The sequence below is a fragment of the Protopterus annectens genome, chromosome 6.part0 (genome assembly GCF_019279795.1).
Source record: "Protopterus annectens isolate FY-2018-M chromosome 6.part0, PAN1.0, whole genome shotgun sequence".
Taxonomy (NCBI): domain Eukaryota; kingdom Metazoa; phylum Chordata; order Ceratodontiformes; family Protopteridae; genus Protopterus; species Protopterus annectens.
In genome coordinates this window covers 77,044,492-77,058,140 of record NC_056737.1, presented here as the reverse complement: position 1 = coordinate 77,058,140, position 13,649 = coordinate 77,044,492, and the positions used below count along the sequence as shown (strand labels likewise).

The 13,649-nt window shown below is 43.1% G+C and overlaps 1 protein-coding gene across 1 annotated transcript in view; it reads right to left on the bottom strand.

Moving 5' to 3' along the window:
• The window catches only part of TTC8 (tetratricopeptide repeat domain 8), a gene marked incomplete in the record, with an annotated part of 1,400,571 nt that overhangs the window by 1,247,065 nt on the left and 139,857 nt on the right, over positions 1 to 13,649 (bottom strand). The window contains 1 exon segment of the mRNA XM_044073859.1: positions 2,174 to 2,218. Coding sequence (XP_043929794.1) covers positions 2,174 to 2,218 — 45 coding nt within the window.

The following is a 13,649-nucleotide window of genomic DNA, read 5'->3' as shown; positions in this document are numbered from 1 at the left end:
TGAAGACTTTGGATCTGAAATTCGAACTTGAAAATCTCAGGAGTCGGCCGACCGGCACTTGCGAACTGCTTTTGCTTCGGGCACCGTATGGCAAGAAAGACTGAAGAAAATGGCGTTGGCTGCATTTTTTATACCCCTGGCACACTGACGTCAGGGAGGAGGCGACAGCAGCCAATGCCGGACCAGGACTTTGGAATTCAGGCCGACTGCAGGTAGCCTGCCAGCAGGATAACCCAATTGTAATGACTGTAACAGTGACACACGATGAACATCCATAATCCCCTTGCACAAAGAAGGACCACCAACTGACCCTGGGAACTATAGACCCATAAGTCTAACCAGCATCATCTGCAAGGCCATGGAAAAAATCATCATGGACTTTATAAACAAGGACACAGGTGACCTTCAAACTCTAAACCCAACCCAGTTTGGCTTTATTAGGGTAGATCATGCTTACTAAACCTATTAGACTTCTTTGAGAAAGTCACCAAAGCCCTGGATGAAGGTGCATGCTGCTTATCTTGATCTAGCCAAGGCATTTGACACAACCCCCCCCCCCCCCCCACTCAGGTATCAATGAGAAACTCTCCCAGCTAGGGATTAACCCTTACATCACTAGATGGATAGCCAATTGGCTTACTGACAGAACACATACTAGAAAAGTTGGTGATTCCACCTCTACCAGTATTCCCATTACCAGTGGCGTATCACAAGGTTCTATGCTGGACCCTTTACTGTTTCAAATCTATTTCTCAGAAGTCAAGGCTAAACTAGACAGCCTTTGATTAACCAAGTTTGCTAATGATTGCAAATTGGGTGCAATTATTGAGTCCCCCAACAACAACATTAACATATTACAGGAGGGGCTAACAGAGACAAATGACTAATGCCAAAGCCACAGTCTAAAACTAAATGCAAAAGTGCATTATTATCCCCTTTGGCAAAGCAAAATTTCTTGCTAATTACAACACTGACCACACCTCCCCAAGTTCAAACCTGGTGGTGTGAGATCTGGGAACACAGGTAGATGGCAATCTGAATTTTTATCACCAAGTTTCCACAGTGGCAAGAAAAGCCTTCTATGCTGTGCATCTCATAAGTAAAGGTATCGCAACAAGGTCTAAGGATGTTACAACTCTACTGTACTCGACCCTCTTCAGACCATTAATAGAGTACAATGCTCCCTTCTGCAAGTACATCACCAGACACCTGCAGCAGCTGGACAGACCATAGAGGTTTCAAACCAAGAAAACACAAGGCCTCCAAACCATGACTTATGTGGACAGGCCGAAAGCCCTGTCACTGTACTCTGTATCATACAGGCTGCTGACAGGTGACTTGTGCCTGGCCTACAAGGCAGTCTCTGAACCTGCCCTGATGGATATGCTGCACATCTGCAAGCCAAATGACACAAGAATCACTCGCTCTAGGGAGCTTAACCTAGCCTGTGACATTAACAGAACATGCTGTAGAGACAGCTACATCTCCCAGAGACTGCCACTACTCTGGAATAAAATTCCAATTCACATGAAGCAGAGCTCCTCACAGACCATATTCAAGTGCAACCTGGACAAATGAATGGAAGAACACAAATTCACCCCAGGGGTGGCATCTATGTCCCTCACGGACAGGGGTAGTCAGTGTTTATCACAGATGCACCCTGCCAATTACCTCCATCTATCCAAAGACAATTGAGGCAACTCAGGACTAACATGGATAGACTTGTAAGGGCTCTAAGGCCGCTAGCCAAGTAATCTCATATGAAATTATAAACCTGTAAGAACTAGATGCTTGGTTGGAAGGCTTTCTGACCCTAGATTTAAAGGAAGTGGGCTCTTTGAAGGGCTAAAGTAAGGCTCAGAATGCAGACCTTAAAACTATGAAGCACATAAGGACAGAGACACACACACAAAACACACTTGCCCAAAACTAAGCTATTATTCTGAAGGCATTCCTAAGTTGGTAGCTGTTCATTATTAAGCCATTACAACAGTAAATTGATGTCTACATAATTAAAAAAAATATGAACTCCACAGGTGATTGTTAGGCTAGTGACTCCAGGGTGCCTTTTTAAGCCTAGCCCTGCTTCTCAAGGTTAAGAATCAAACCTTTTACCAGTAAAAACCTTAACCATTACACAGAGAGAATGAGAATTTGTAAACAGAATACTCACATTCTTGACATCATTTTCATGGTGAAAGATGTATTCAAACAGACCCTAAAAAAGACAAAAAAAAAATGTAACAGAAAGATATGTACGTAAGATTCAAAATATAAAAATAATAATAGTGGCATTTATCAGCCAAAATCTACAGAAACAGAAGGTAACAAAATAGACCAGCGATTCCCAAACTGTGGGTTGCAAGCTGATTTTGGATGGGTTGCGTGGACAGAAGGTTTCAACATTAAAAAAAAAAAAGGTACTTCTTAACACTATGGCGTTAGCGTCTTCTCCTTTAAGGAAGGCCATGCGTACATTATATGCACACACACCAATGCAGATGTAAACCTATTCTGCACTCGCGCACAGAATTGAAACTAGCCATTCTGTTTTTGAGAAGCTACGTGTGTGTGTGTGTGTGTGTGTGTGTGTGTGTGTGTGTGTGTGTGTGTGTGTGTGTGTGTGTGTGTGTGTGTAATTTAAACAATGAGAGATAGTGTGTGTGTATTGCTGTATGAGAGAGAAGGTGTGTTTGTGTGTGTATACTGCTGTGTGAGAGAATGGGTGTGTGTATGTGCGTGTTGCTGTGTGACAGCAGACAGAAGGTAGGTGGGCATGCATGTGTGTATGTGGAAGAGCAGAAAGTGTGTGTGTGTGTGTGTGTGTGTGTTAAACATACTTCTGAACAGTCTAGATTTACCCTCATAGTTTTGGTCTGTTTCGCGTAAAATTTGTGGATTTGTAGCAAAACACAGAGGACTGAAGTCACTAAATATTGACATATATACGAGTTTCAGATTTCATATCATTCAGAAAATGCATGCCAACACAAATCCTGCTATTCTAGCAACTTTCTAAGTTAAAAAGATCAATATTTAAAATGTATCCCTATTTTTTGAGGCATTGTATCCACATAATTTTAGGCTTTTTCCAGATTTCTTGCACTAAGAGGTAAAGAGGTATGCATAACTCCCAACTGTCCAGAATTTTGCCTCATAATTTTGGCCTATTCCTCATAAAATGTGTGGTTTTCTGGCAAATCAATGAGGATTGAAATAACTAAATAATGTCATACATTTGAGTTTCAGGCTTCATTTCCTTTAGAAAATGCATGCTAAGACAAATATTGCCATTCTAGCAACTTTCTAATATTTAAAATCTGTACCTATTCTGGGGCCTTTGGCCCCCCATTATTTTAAGCTTTGTCCAGATTTCTTGTGCTAAAATGTTGACAGGTATGGAGGCATGGTGTGTGCTAATTATTTGGTGCATTTTAAGGGGGGTAGGGGTTTTGCATTCCTCGAGTGTGTCCTCCTTTGTATAAGATGGCTAGTAACTATGAATTTGTTGTTGGTTTCTCAGGCATTCCCTACTGCAATATTACTAGCTTACCAATTTTTCTTCAATGTAACCTAAGCAATTAGTTCTTCAAGGGCAGCAGGCACTGAAATTGCAGATGAAACACTAAGATGTAAAGTTGCTTGCTAGTAGAAGCCTCTTCATTAGTTACAAATCTCTTTAATGTGGAATTATTCGGATTAATTTTACTTCTGCAAAGATTCTGCTTATTGACTAATACTGATGGACTGTAAAGACAGAAGTCTGAGTGGCCTTTTATGGTTAAAATGTTCTAAAATGGGCAGTTTTGTCATTATTGAGTCATACATTTTGTTTCATTGCTTACTGAAAAATATTTAAAACACACTCTAAAGAGTGGTGCTGTATTATACAAGGAATATAATTTAACACAATCAGGAAGGTGAATCAAAAACACATACATGCACGCATCGCCTAAAAACATCTGTAAGGAGCCTATGGTTTGAAAATAGCCCAAAGGTAAACTTGATTCTCCACTAGCCAGCTGCATTTCATTTGACTGTGGGTTTTAACGTTGTTTCAATCAAAGTAAGTTTCAATGGCCAAGAAGTTAACTCCTCATGTTAAGTCTGTTTTCACTGTAAGACTGAATTGTTTGTTTAGCAAATGGCTATCAGTGCTTGTATATTTTATTTCAATATTTGTAATCATTGTAGAAGTAAATAAAAAAAAAACAGTATGCACACTAACAGGTTTGAACAATGTTCATGGTAACTGAGAGGAAATAGCCAAGTAATGGTACACTGGTATGGCTGGGGAGGGGGATGCTATGCTGCAGGAGGGCTGCTCTGGGAAGGCCCCAATCTAATACCTTGCCTAGGACCTCAGTTAACCATTACATGGCTCTGATAATAATTATAGTATGAGAAAAGTTTACATGGCCCCTTTAAATCCCGAAAAAAATACTCCATGGTGGTGGCGTCTTCCCCTTTAAGGAGGACCATGCATGCTTCACATGCTCACATGTTGATGTGAGTAGTGGGTCAAGAAAAATTACCATTTTCAAAAGCGAGTGTCAGCCCATAAAAGTTTGGGAACTACGAAGATAGACCATGAATAAAACATGTAATGTAAACAGGCAGTAACAAGCTAAATTAATGTCACATTTTTAATTTTACTATTTTTGCACAGAAACAGACTACAACAGCATATAAGGAATACCTAGTCCTATGCTACCTGTACATTTCATCATCTCCCAGAAAAGCTGCCCATACTAGATAATCTGCAACTGGTTCATGTCACCTACTAAAACTGCCTTATGTTTGCCAATTGCATGTGTTTTGAAATGGTAATATTACATTTTAAATTCATCATAACAGAAACAAACAGCCAATTAAAAAGAGAAAGAAGAAAAGGTCACAGTAGGACTTGTGACGTCCTTCCACTGGGCCAGTAATCAAGGAGCCTTAATCCTCACCACTGACACTGGAGAGGTACATTCACTTGGAGCAAAGATAGATACACACAGTATTTCCAGATGCAGCTCTCTTCACCAAGCACAATTTCCCTTAAGAGCACACAGGGAACACACAGTCCGCGATCTGGGTTTCCACTCTCTCTCTTTCTCTCTCTCCATGCCCCCAATAAAACTCCCTACTGACACAGAGAGTTCAGTCTTCAGCTGAGTGTCCCAGGCCAAGTTCTCTACCACTCTCTCTGTGAAACCAGTGCTCTGTGTCCCTGCTCCAAGGAGCTGACGCATGCACTCATTGAGATCTGATTTTCACACACACATACATACATATATATATATATATATATATATATATATATATATATATATATATACATATACATATACACACACACACACACACACACACACACACACACACACACACACACACACACACACACACCCCTACCTGGGAAAGGCTGGCACGGATTTACTAGCTGTGCCCCTCTGGCCAGACTATAAGGTAGTTACGGCCACCAGGACACTCCAAAGCCAGCTACTCTAAGGCTCTTTTAAGGGTACCTAATTACACTGAGTGAAATTACTACTAATACCAATGGTAGTGGTTGACCAAGGCTTTCAGAAGTTGCCACAGTGTCAACAAATAAATGTAAGTCCTCTCAAATGTTAAAATATTCTCTGAAATACCAGCCACAATGAAAAGTTAAATCTATTTAATAATAAAAAGAAAATGAAGATACTGAATATCTATTTACAATAAACACCAGAGTTTCAATGACAGGAGATATCAAAAATAACACATGAATAGATTCACACAGATACAGAAAAACAGTACTTAACTAGTCTCACTATATTTTCCTGACTGATCTAAAGACTTACTATTCCCCAGTTGCTTTCTATAGCAAGGTAAGATGAAGTAAGTGAGTAGTCTTTCCTTCTTTGTCAGGTTTCAAAAACAGGCTGCTGTCAGACATCTGTCTCATCTAGTATTAAATCATCATTTAAGCCCTGGATTACAGAATGACATCACATACATCTGGTCATCTGACACTGGTTTCCATTCTACCCCCTTTCCTACTGTGGATATAAAAAGTGTACACACCCTTGTTAAAATGCCAAGTTTCTGTGACATAAAAAATGAGAACACAATAAATCATTTCAAAACCTTTCCCACCTTTAATGTGACCTATAACCTGTACAATTCAATTGAAAAACAAACAAATATGTTAGGGGGAAAATATAAAAAATAAAAAATGTACAATAAGCTGGTTGCATAAGTGTGCACACCCTTAAACTAATACTTTGTTGAAGCACCTGTATCTCTCTACCAATGGGACAGAATCCCCAGCTATGTTCTTCCCGAGTGGCATTATGACAGGATACCCCTGAATGGCAGAGCTGAAGTAAGCCCTGCAACTTCACAATGTTTGACAAAGGTGTGCATTGCTGATCTTGTTGTTGCAGCTCTAATGTAATAATTCCTTAAAAAAAAAAAAAGGCCACGGAAATTGAAACTGCTTTTATGTAATTGTGCCTTTATTTTGGCACCAGGTGTTTATTATTTAAGGAATACACAAAGGTAATGCAATTGGACAGCCATCTGGAGAGAATAACTTTACAGACTTTGGATTCCAGTCTTGTTGAAGAAAAGGACACAGAGTTGGATGCCTTTACATAAGGATTTTGTACTGTAAAGACAGAAATGCAGTTGCCTCTGACCATTAAACATATGTATTGTATGGCCTTCTTTGTTAGTGTGATTAGGGAAGAAAAATGAGTGGTTTGGTTCATGGTTGCCTCAGTAAATTTTTGTAACAAGGAAAGAGTTGGATTTAAAGAGACTCTGTCCTTATGAAGAAACTAGACATTGCAGTTTGTAGGATAATGCAGACATTTTAGCTATTTGTCTTACTGAGGTGACAGACAGTAGGAGGAAAGTCTACCTGGAGAGATGCTTTAGCATACAACTTGAATCAGGTTCAAATGGAAGATAAGTGAGAGCTTACAGTATAAAATATACGTTACAAGGGTGAGTGGGATCCTTGACTGGAGGTCCAAGTATTAATATGCCTTTTAAAGAAGGCTTTACAAATATTTTGCGAAGCCACATAATTTAAATTGAAGCCTTGATGGAAATTTCAGATGGCTGCTAGTTGAACCTGAATAGTTCAGTCAAAGTAGCAAAGAACTGCATTAACGAGGGTGCTGCCATTATGGAAAACTTCTTCTATTTACTTTAGTACATTTTTTTTATGGACAGAATCTGAATTACCCTGCTACATAGTGTGGGATTAGTGGCCATCATTGGAACTGGAGAAAACATGTAGGGAGTTGATGTCCAGGTAAGACAAGAGATCCAGTTTAGGATCCAACAACCATTGAGGCTATATTACATGAGGCCAGAGGACTGGAAAGTAAATGTTCCTAAACCAGAAAGTTACTGTAAGAATAACTTCTACCTTGCGCAGAGGAAACTTTCTTATAAGTGAAAGAGAAAGGAAAAGGCAGACAAAAACCACCAGGTGGCCAGTGATGAACAAGAGCATCCCTGAATGTCTGTCCCTGTGCAGGGATGAGAGCAAAGTGGCTGCTGCATTTTGTGTTGGCTAGGAAGTCAAACAGGCTATATAAAGGCTTGCCTCAGTAGCTGAAAGTTTTGAGTACTACTCTGGTGTTCAGGGACCAATCATGTGGTATCAGGAAGCAGCAGCTGAGCCTGTCCACTAGAAGGTTGGTCCAACCTGGAATGTGTAATACTATCGGACGTGGCACACACGCATGATCTCATGGCATAAGAGATATGACCGAACTCCTCCTTGCTTGCTGATGTACCACACAAAAGGTGCGTTGTTTGTATATAAGAAAATAACACCCAAGGGAAAGAAGTCCTGCAGTGCCTGCATTGGGCAGACTGTCCTCATTTCCAGTATATGAATCTTTTAATGCAAACATGTTCCTTGAACGGTCATTCCTTCACAGTGCTCCCCACCCCCAGAGAAGAGGAATCTATGGCTAATGGAAGGGGAAGAAAAAAGGGGGAAATGTGCATGTACTGGGGAGGACTGAATCCCACCACTTTACAAGAGTTTTACAGATGGTGTACAGCCAGATAGGAAAATGAAGGGAATGGCAAAGTACAGTTGTGTACACTTACCATAAATGTAGATGTTTGGGTGTATTCACTGTTGCAGTCATCACACTTGGGTTATCTGCCTGCAGGTAGCCCTCAGTCAGACCGAATACCTGAGACTTAGTATTTCTGCATCAGATGCTGTCGCTACAGGACTGGCGTCAGGTCATCAGAGGTATAAAAACAGGCAGCCAACGCCATTACATCAGTTTTTGTTGCCCCAAATGTCAGGAGCCCCCCAAAAAGGGAGCTAAGTTATGGTGGGGAAAACACCACCAGTAAAAAGTAAATACCAATACCCCTAAAAGGGGTGAGTGATAGGGATACACAGAGAGAGAAAAAACAGGGGGCTGGAGGGAGGGAAACCAGGACTGCAACAGTGAATACACTCGACCATCTACATTTATGGTCATTTTACTATGTTCTTCATGTTTCACTGTTGCAGTCATCACACTTGGGTGGATTCCCAAAGCTGAAGAAGGGTGGAGGCACTCAAGAAGAGTTAGGGCTGGCTAGTATGCCTTGCAGGACTGCAATTGCAAAACCTGCCCTGGATTTGGAAAATATATGCAAGTGGTAATGCTTGGTGAAGGTGTGTACAGAACTACAGGTAGCAGCTTCCAGGGTGTCCCTGGTAGGGGCTCCCCTGAGAAATGCTGTAGAAGTAGATGTTGCCTTAGTGGAATGTGTTCTGACCCCCTGAGGGGTAGGTTTCCCATGGTGCTTGTAGCAGAAATGGATGCAATGTGCTATCCATTTGGAAATTGTTTGTTTTGAAATGGCCTTGCCCTCTGCCTCTTGATGCAAAGCTGACTAGTAACTAGTCAGATTTTCTGAAGGGCTTAGCCCTATCAAGGTAGAATCTGAGCTGTCTGTGCATGTCCAAGGAGTGCAGGATCCTTTGCCCTTTATTCTGAGGATTAGGGAAAAAGGTTGGCAAATGGATGGATTGGTTTAGAGCCACACTGGACACTACTTTAGGCATAAAGGAAGGGTTAGTCCTGAGGGAAACTCTGTCAGCATGGAAAATAATGAAGAGTTCCACAGCCATAAGTGCTTGTAGCTCGGACACTCTTCTAGCTGAAGTGATGGCCAGAAGCAAGGCTGTTTTCCAAGACAGGAATTTTAAAATCTGCTGATGCTGCAGGTTCAAAGGGGGGAAGTGTGAGCTTTTCCAGTACAAAGTTAAGGTCCCAAGCAGGGGTGGGTGCTCTCCTTGGCGGCCTTAAGTTGTTTGCCCCTCTCAGGAACTGTTTGATAAGAGGCTGCGAGAAGAGAGGTGGCTCAGTGTTGTAATGAGCCAAAATGGCTGAGGCATATATCTTGATGGAGGAGAAGGACAGGCCTTTGTGGAGTAGATCTGCTAAGTAATCCAGGATTAGAGGAAGGGAGGGGCAGAGTTGTGTCCTCTCCTTTAGATTGAATCCAGGAGCAGTACCTTTTCAACTTATCAGCATAGGATTTTCTTGTACTGGGTCTTCTGGCTTCAAGAATGACATCCAGCACCTGTTTGCTTAGGGTTGCTGTGGGAGAATTCAAGGAATAAGCCAGACTGCAAGATTAAGGGTTTGCAGTTGTGGATGCAAAATCTGTCCCTCCTGCTGAGAGGGCAGGGTTGGTTTCTGGTGTAGTTGCTAGGGTGGCACCGATGACAGGCTGCGCAGGAGTGGGCACCCGTGCTGGCGTAGCCAGTCCGGAGCAATCAGAATTGTCCTTGGTCTGTCCTGTCTTATCTTGAGTAATACTCTTGAGAGAAGGGGCAGAGGGGGAAAGGCACAGATTGAGAGATTTACCCACTGAAGGGATAAGGCATCCACTTTCCAGGCCCGGCTGTGTGGGTTCCCGGTACAGAATTTGCTGAGCTGGTGGTTATAGGGAGAGGCAAAGAGATCCACCTCTGGGGTCCCCCATTTCTGAATCAGAAGGTTGAAAGTGCTGGTCTCCAATTGGCATTCATGTGAATCTAGGAGGTTTCTGCTTAAGTCATCTGCCAGTGAGTTTTGTTTGCCTGGCAGGAACTGAGCTTGCAGATTGACTTGCATGTCCAAGGCCATGTTCCACAGGGCCATGGATAACCTGCAGAGTGGGTAAGAGTGGGTTCCTCCCCCGATTGTTGATGTATCACATAACTGTGGTGTTGTCTGTTTTTATTATTAGAAGTTGTCCTGGAAGGAGTTGGGACCTGAAAGCTGTCCGGGCGTTCTGCACTGCTAGCACCTCTTTTTGGTTGATGTGCAGATGAATTTGACTTGGACTCCAGTGGCCCTGAATGCATTTGCCGCCTATGTCTGCTCCCCAGGCATAGTCTGATGAATGGGTCTATATTAGAATATTGAAGTTTTAAAACTTCAAATGTTCTAATATCGACCCCTATTCAGCTAACGCTGATAATATCAAACATGCAGAACAGCAAATTTTTCCCAGGGAAAAAATTTACTGTTCCGACACACATACACACAACACAAGCACACCAAACAAACAGCAATCCACAAACATACACTTAAAATTCTACATCTAACCTTACACTAAACTGTACATACACTACTACCTATCCACTTACCTTAACCCAAACCCTAACCCTAAGGTCCATCTCTATCGTACATTCACCTCACCTGCGCCCTAACCCTAACGAACCTACCCCGCCCTAACCCTCACGTCCATACAATCGCACACTTATCTGACCGGCACCCTAATCCTAACTCACCTAACCCGTGCCCTAACCCTCATGTCCACATAATCGCACACTTACCTGATCTCGACCCATAACTTTCCACCACAGTGCTGAAAATAGCGAAGCCACAGAAACAGACAACCAAATTCCTTCCCTAGGAAGAAATTTGTTGTTCTGTAGCTTCGCTATTTTCAGTGTTCGCTGAATAGGGGTCGACATTAGAACATTCGAAGTTTTAAAACTTCAATGTTCTAATATAGACCCCTGATGCTTCTGTGGTTAGGGTCTGGGTGGCGTGGGGTTGAGTAAAGGCAGTCCCTTGTTGTGGTTGCATGCTTCTGCCCACCAAAGGAACTCTGCCCTTAGACAGGGAATGATAGGAAAAACAAGTTATGTACCTACCACAACATTCCATGTTAGTTGTCTCCTCTCGCCTTCTTTCTTGTTGGTTCGGTTCAGAGCCGATCCTCGGCTCCGACTCGGCCATCTTCTAAAGCTTGAGAGCTGTTTACTGGCTCGAGGCCTCCCCATATCCCATGATGCCTGGTGCTAGATACCCAGATCTCATTTGGTAAGACTAACAGCAGACAAAAATAATGAAGAAATTCTATCCTATAATACATAAACCGTACTATAGAGACTACCAGGTAGAGTGGAATAGCCAGAGAAGACTCGGCCAGTGCAAATCCATAGAGAATTCTTCTCGGTCTACTAGGATAGAGGGATGGAGGGTAGGATGCAACAAAGAAGGCGAGAGGAGACAACTAACATGGAACATTATGGTAGGTACATAACTTCTTTATGTTAAGTTGTCTATCTCGCCTTCATTCTTGCTGGTTGGGACAGCGTCCCTAGCACCTAATATCCTGGGTGGCTCAGTGGAACAAACTCTTCAGAACAGTGGAACCAAAATCAGCTCTGCTCCTGGAAACCACGTCCAACTTATAATGCGAGATGAAAGCATGAGGGTTGGCCCACATGGCCGCTGCACAAATAGATTCCATGGGCAACCTAGCCTGAAAAGCCACAGAAGTGGCTAATGCTCTGATGGAGTGACCATTTGGTTTAACAGGCAGTTGTTTATTCCTTAGCTGATAGATAAAAGTGAAGACAGAAGTCAACCACCTGGATAAGGTTACTTTTGATACTGGTAGACCTTGTTTGCCATCTGCATAAGAAAGGAAAAGCTGGTCCGATTTTCTGAAGTCCTTAGTCCTATGCAAACAAAAGAGCAGTTGCCTGTGAACATCTAACTGATGCAACTTATATTCCTCCCTGTTGGAATGGTTGGGAAAAAACACAGGAAGGTCAATGGACTGATTCAAGTTATTCTCAGAAGAGACCTTAGGAAGGAAGGAAGGATTAGTCCTGAGAGCAACCCTGTCATTGTGGAACACTAGGTACGAGGGACAGATACAAAGAGCCTGAAGCTCCGAAACTCTTCTGGCTGAAGTAATTGCTACCAGAAAAAGTGTTTTCCAAGATAAAAACTTCAAGGAACAAGAAGCTGCAGGTTTGAAGGGGGGCAAAATTAGAGAAGCTAGAATCAAATTCAGATCCCACGGTGGTGGAGGATCTCTCATTTGGGGCCTGAGCAGAGTTGGTCCCTTTGAGGAAGGCCTTACAAAGCTTATGAGACATTATATTCCTTTCTGATAGACCAATGTGAAAATTTGAAATTGCAGCTAACTGCACCCTAATTGTAGCGGAAGCGGACCCGGCATGAAAGAGCTCCGCAAGAAATTCCAAGATGTGGTGTACATGGGCTGAAAAGGGGTCTATACTCTTAGCCTCTGCCCAGGAAGAAAAACTTTTCCACTTACTAGCATAAATATGATTTCACGCACCGATTGGGAGATATCAGGAAGCCTGGCTAGGGTTGGAAGTGGAGCAACCAAGCCGTATGCTGGCGCGATTGTAGGGAATGATGCAGCCCGCCCGATTGATGGATCAGAAGGTCTGGAACTGGGTCCAGAGTACAAGGCTGCTCGAGAAGATGATGATGCAGGAATGGGAACCATATTTGTCGAGGCTAGTAAGGAGCAATGAGGATCATTTTGCAGCCCAATATGATAGCTTTCTGTATCAGCTTGGGAATTAGGAGAAAAGGAGGGAACGCATACAGAAGTCCCTGAGGCCAATCGTGGACTAAAGCGTCTCTGAGGGAATGTCCCGGAAGTGGAAGGAGAGAGAAGAATTTGCTGCATTTGCTGTTGAAGGGGGTGGCAAAGAGGTTGCAGCAAGGTTGTCCCCATTTGCGGAAGATTTGGTCCGCCACTACCTAATTCAGAGACCACTCGTGAGGCATGAGAATAGCTCTGCTCAGTCTGTCTGCTATGACGTTGGATCTCCCAGGGATATGCGTTGCGTTCAGAAACCGTTGGGAAGAGATCGCCCACTGCCAGAGTCTGGAGTGCTTCTCGACACAGGGGGTAGGACCTGGTTCCGCCCTGCTTGTTGATGTACCACACGACTGACATATTGTCCACTTGAATTACAATGGTCCCGGTAGGAAGACAGTCCTGAAGAGCTTGCAACGCTAAAAGCACGGCCCTCATCTCCAAGACATTTATGTGCAGATGGCACTCTTGAGGTTGCCAGGTGCCCTGGACTGCTCTGCCCTGATAATGCCCCCCCCACCCGATCAGGGAGGCGTCTGTGGTCACCGTAGCAACTGGAGGGGGAAGTACAAATGGTCTGCCCAGGGGCACTGATGAGGAGACCATCCACCACGCAAGGTGCTTCTTGCATGCTTCTGTGATAATAATCATGTGAGACATGGGAAGCTGCTGGAAGGACCATTGGGTGAAAAGAAGCCACTGGAGGATCCTCATGTGAAAACGAGCCAGAGGGACGAGTATGATCACTGCTGCCATGAGACCCAGAGTTTGGA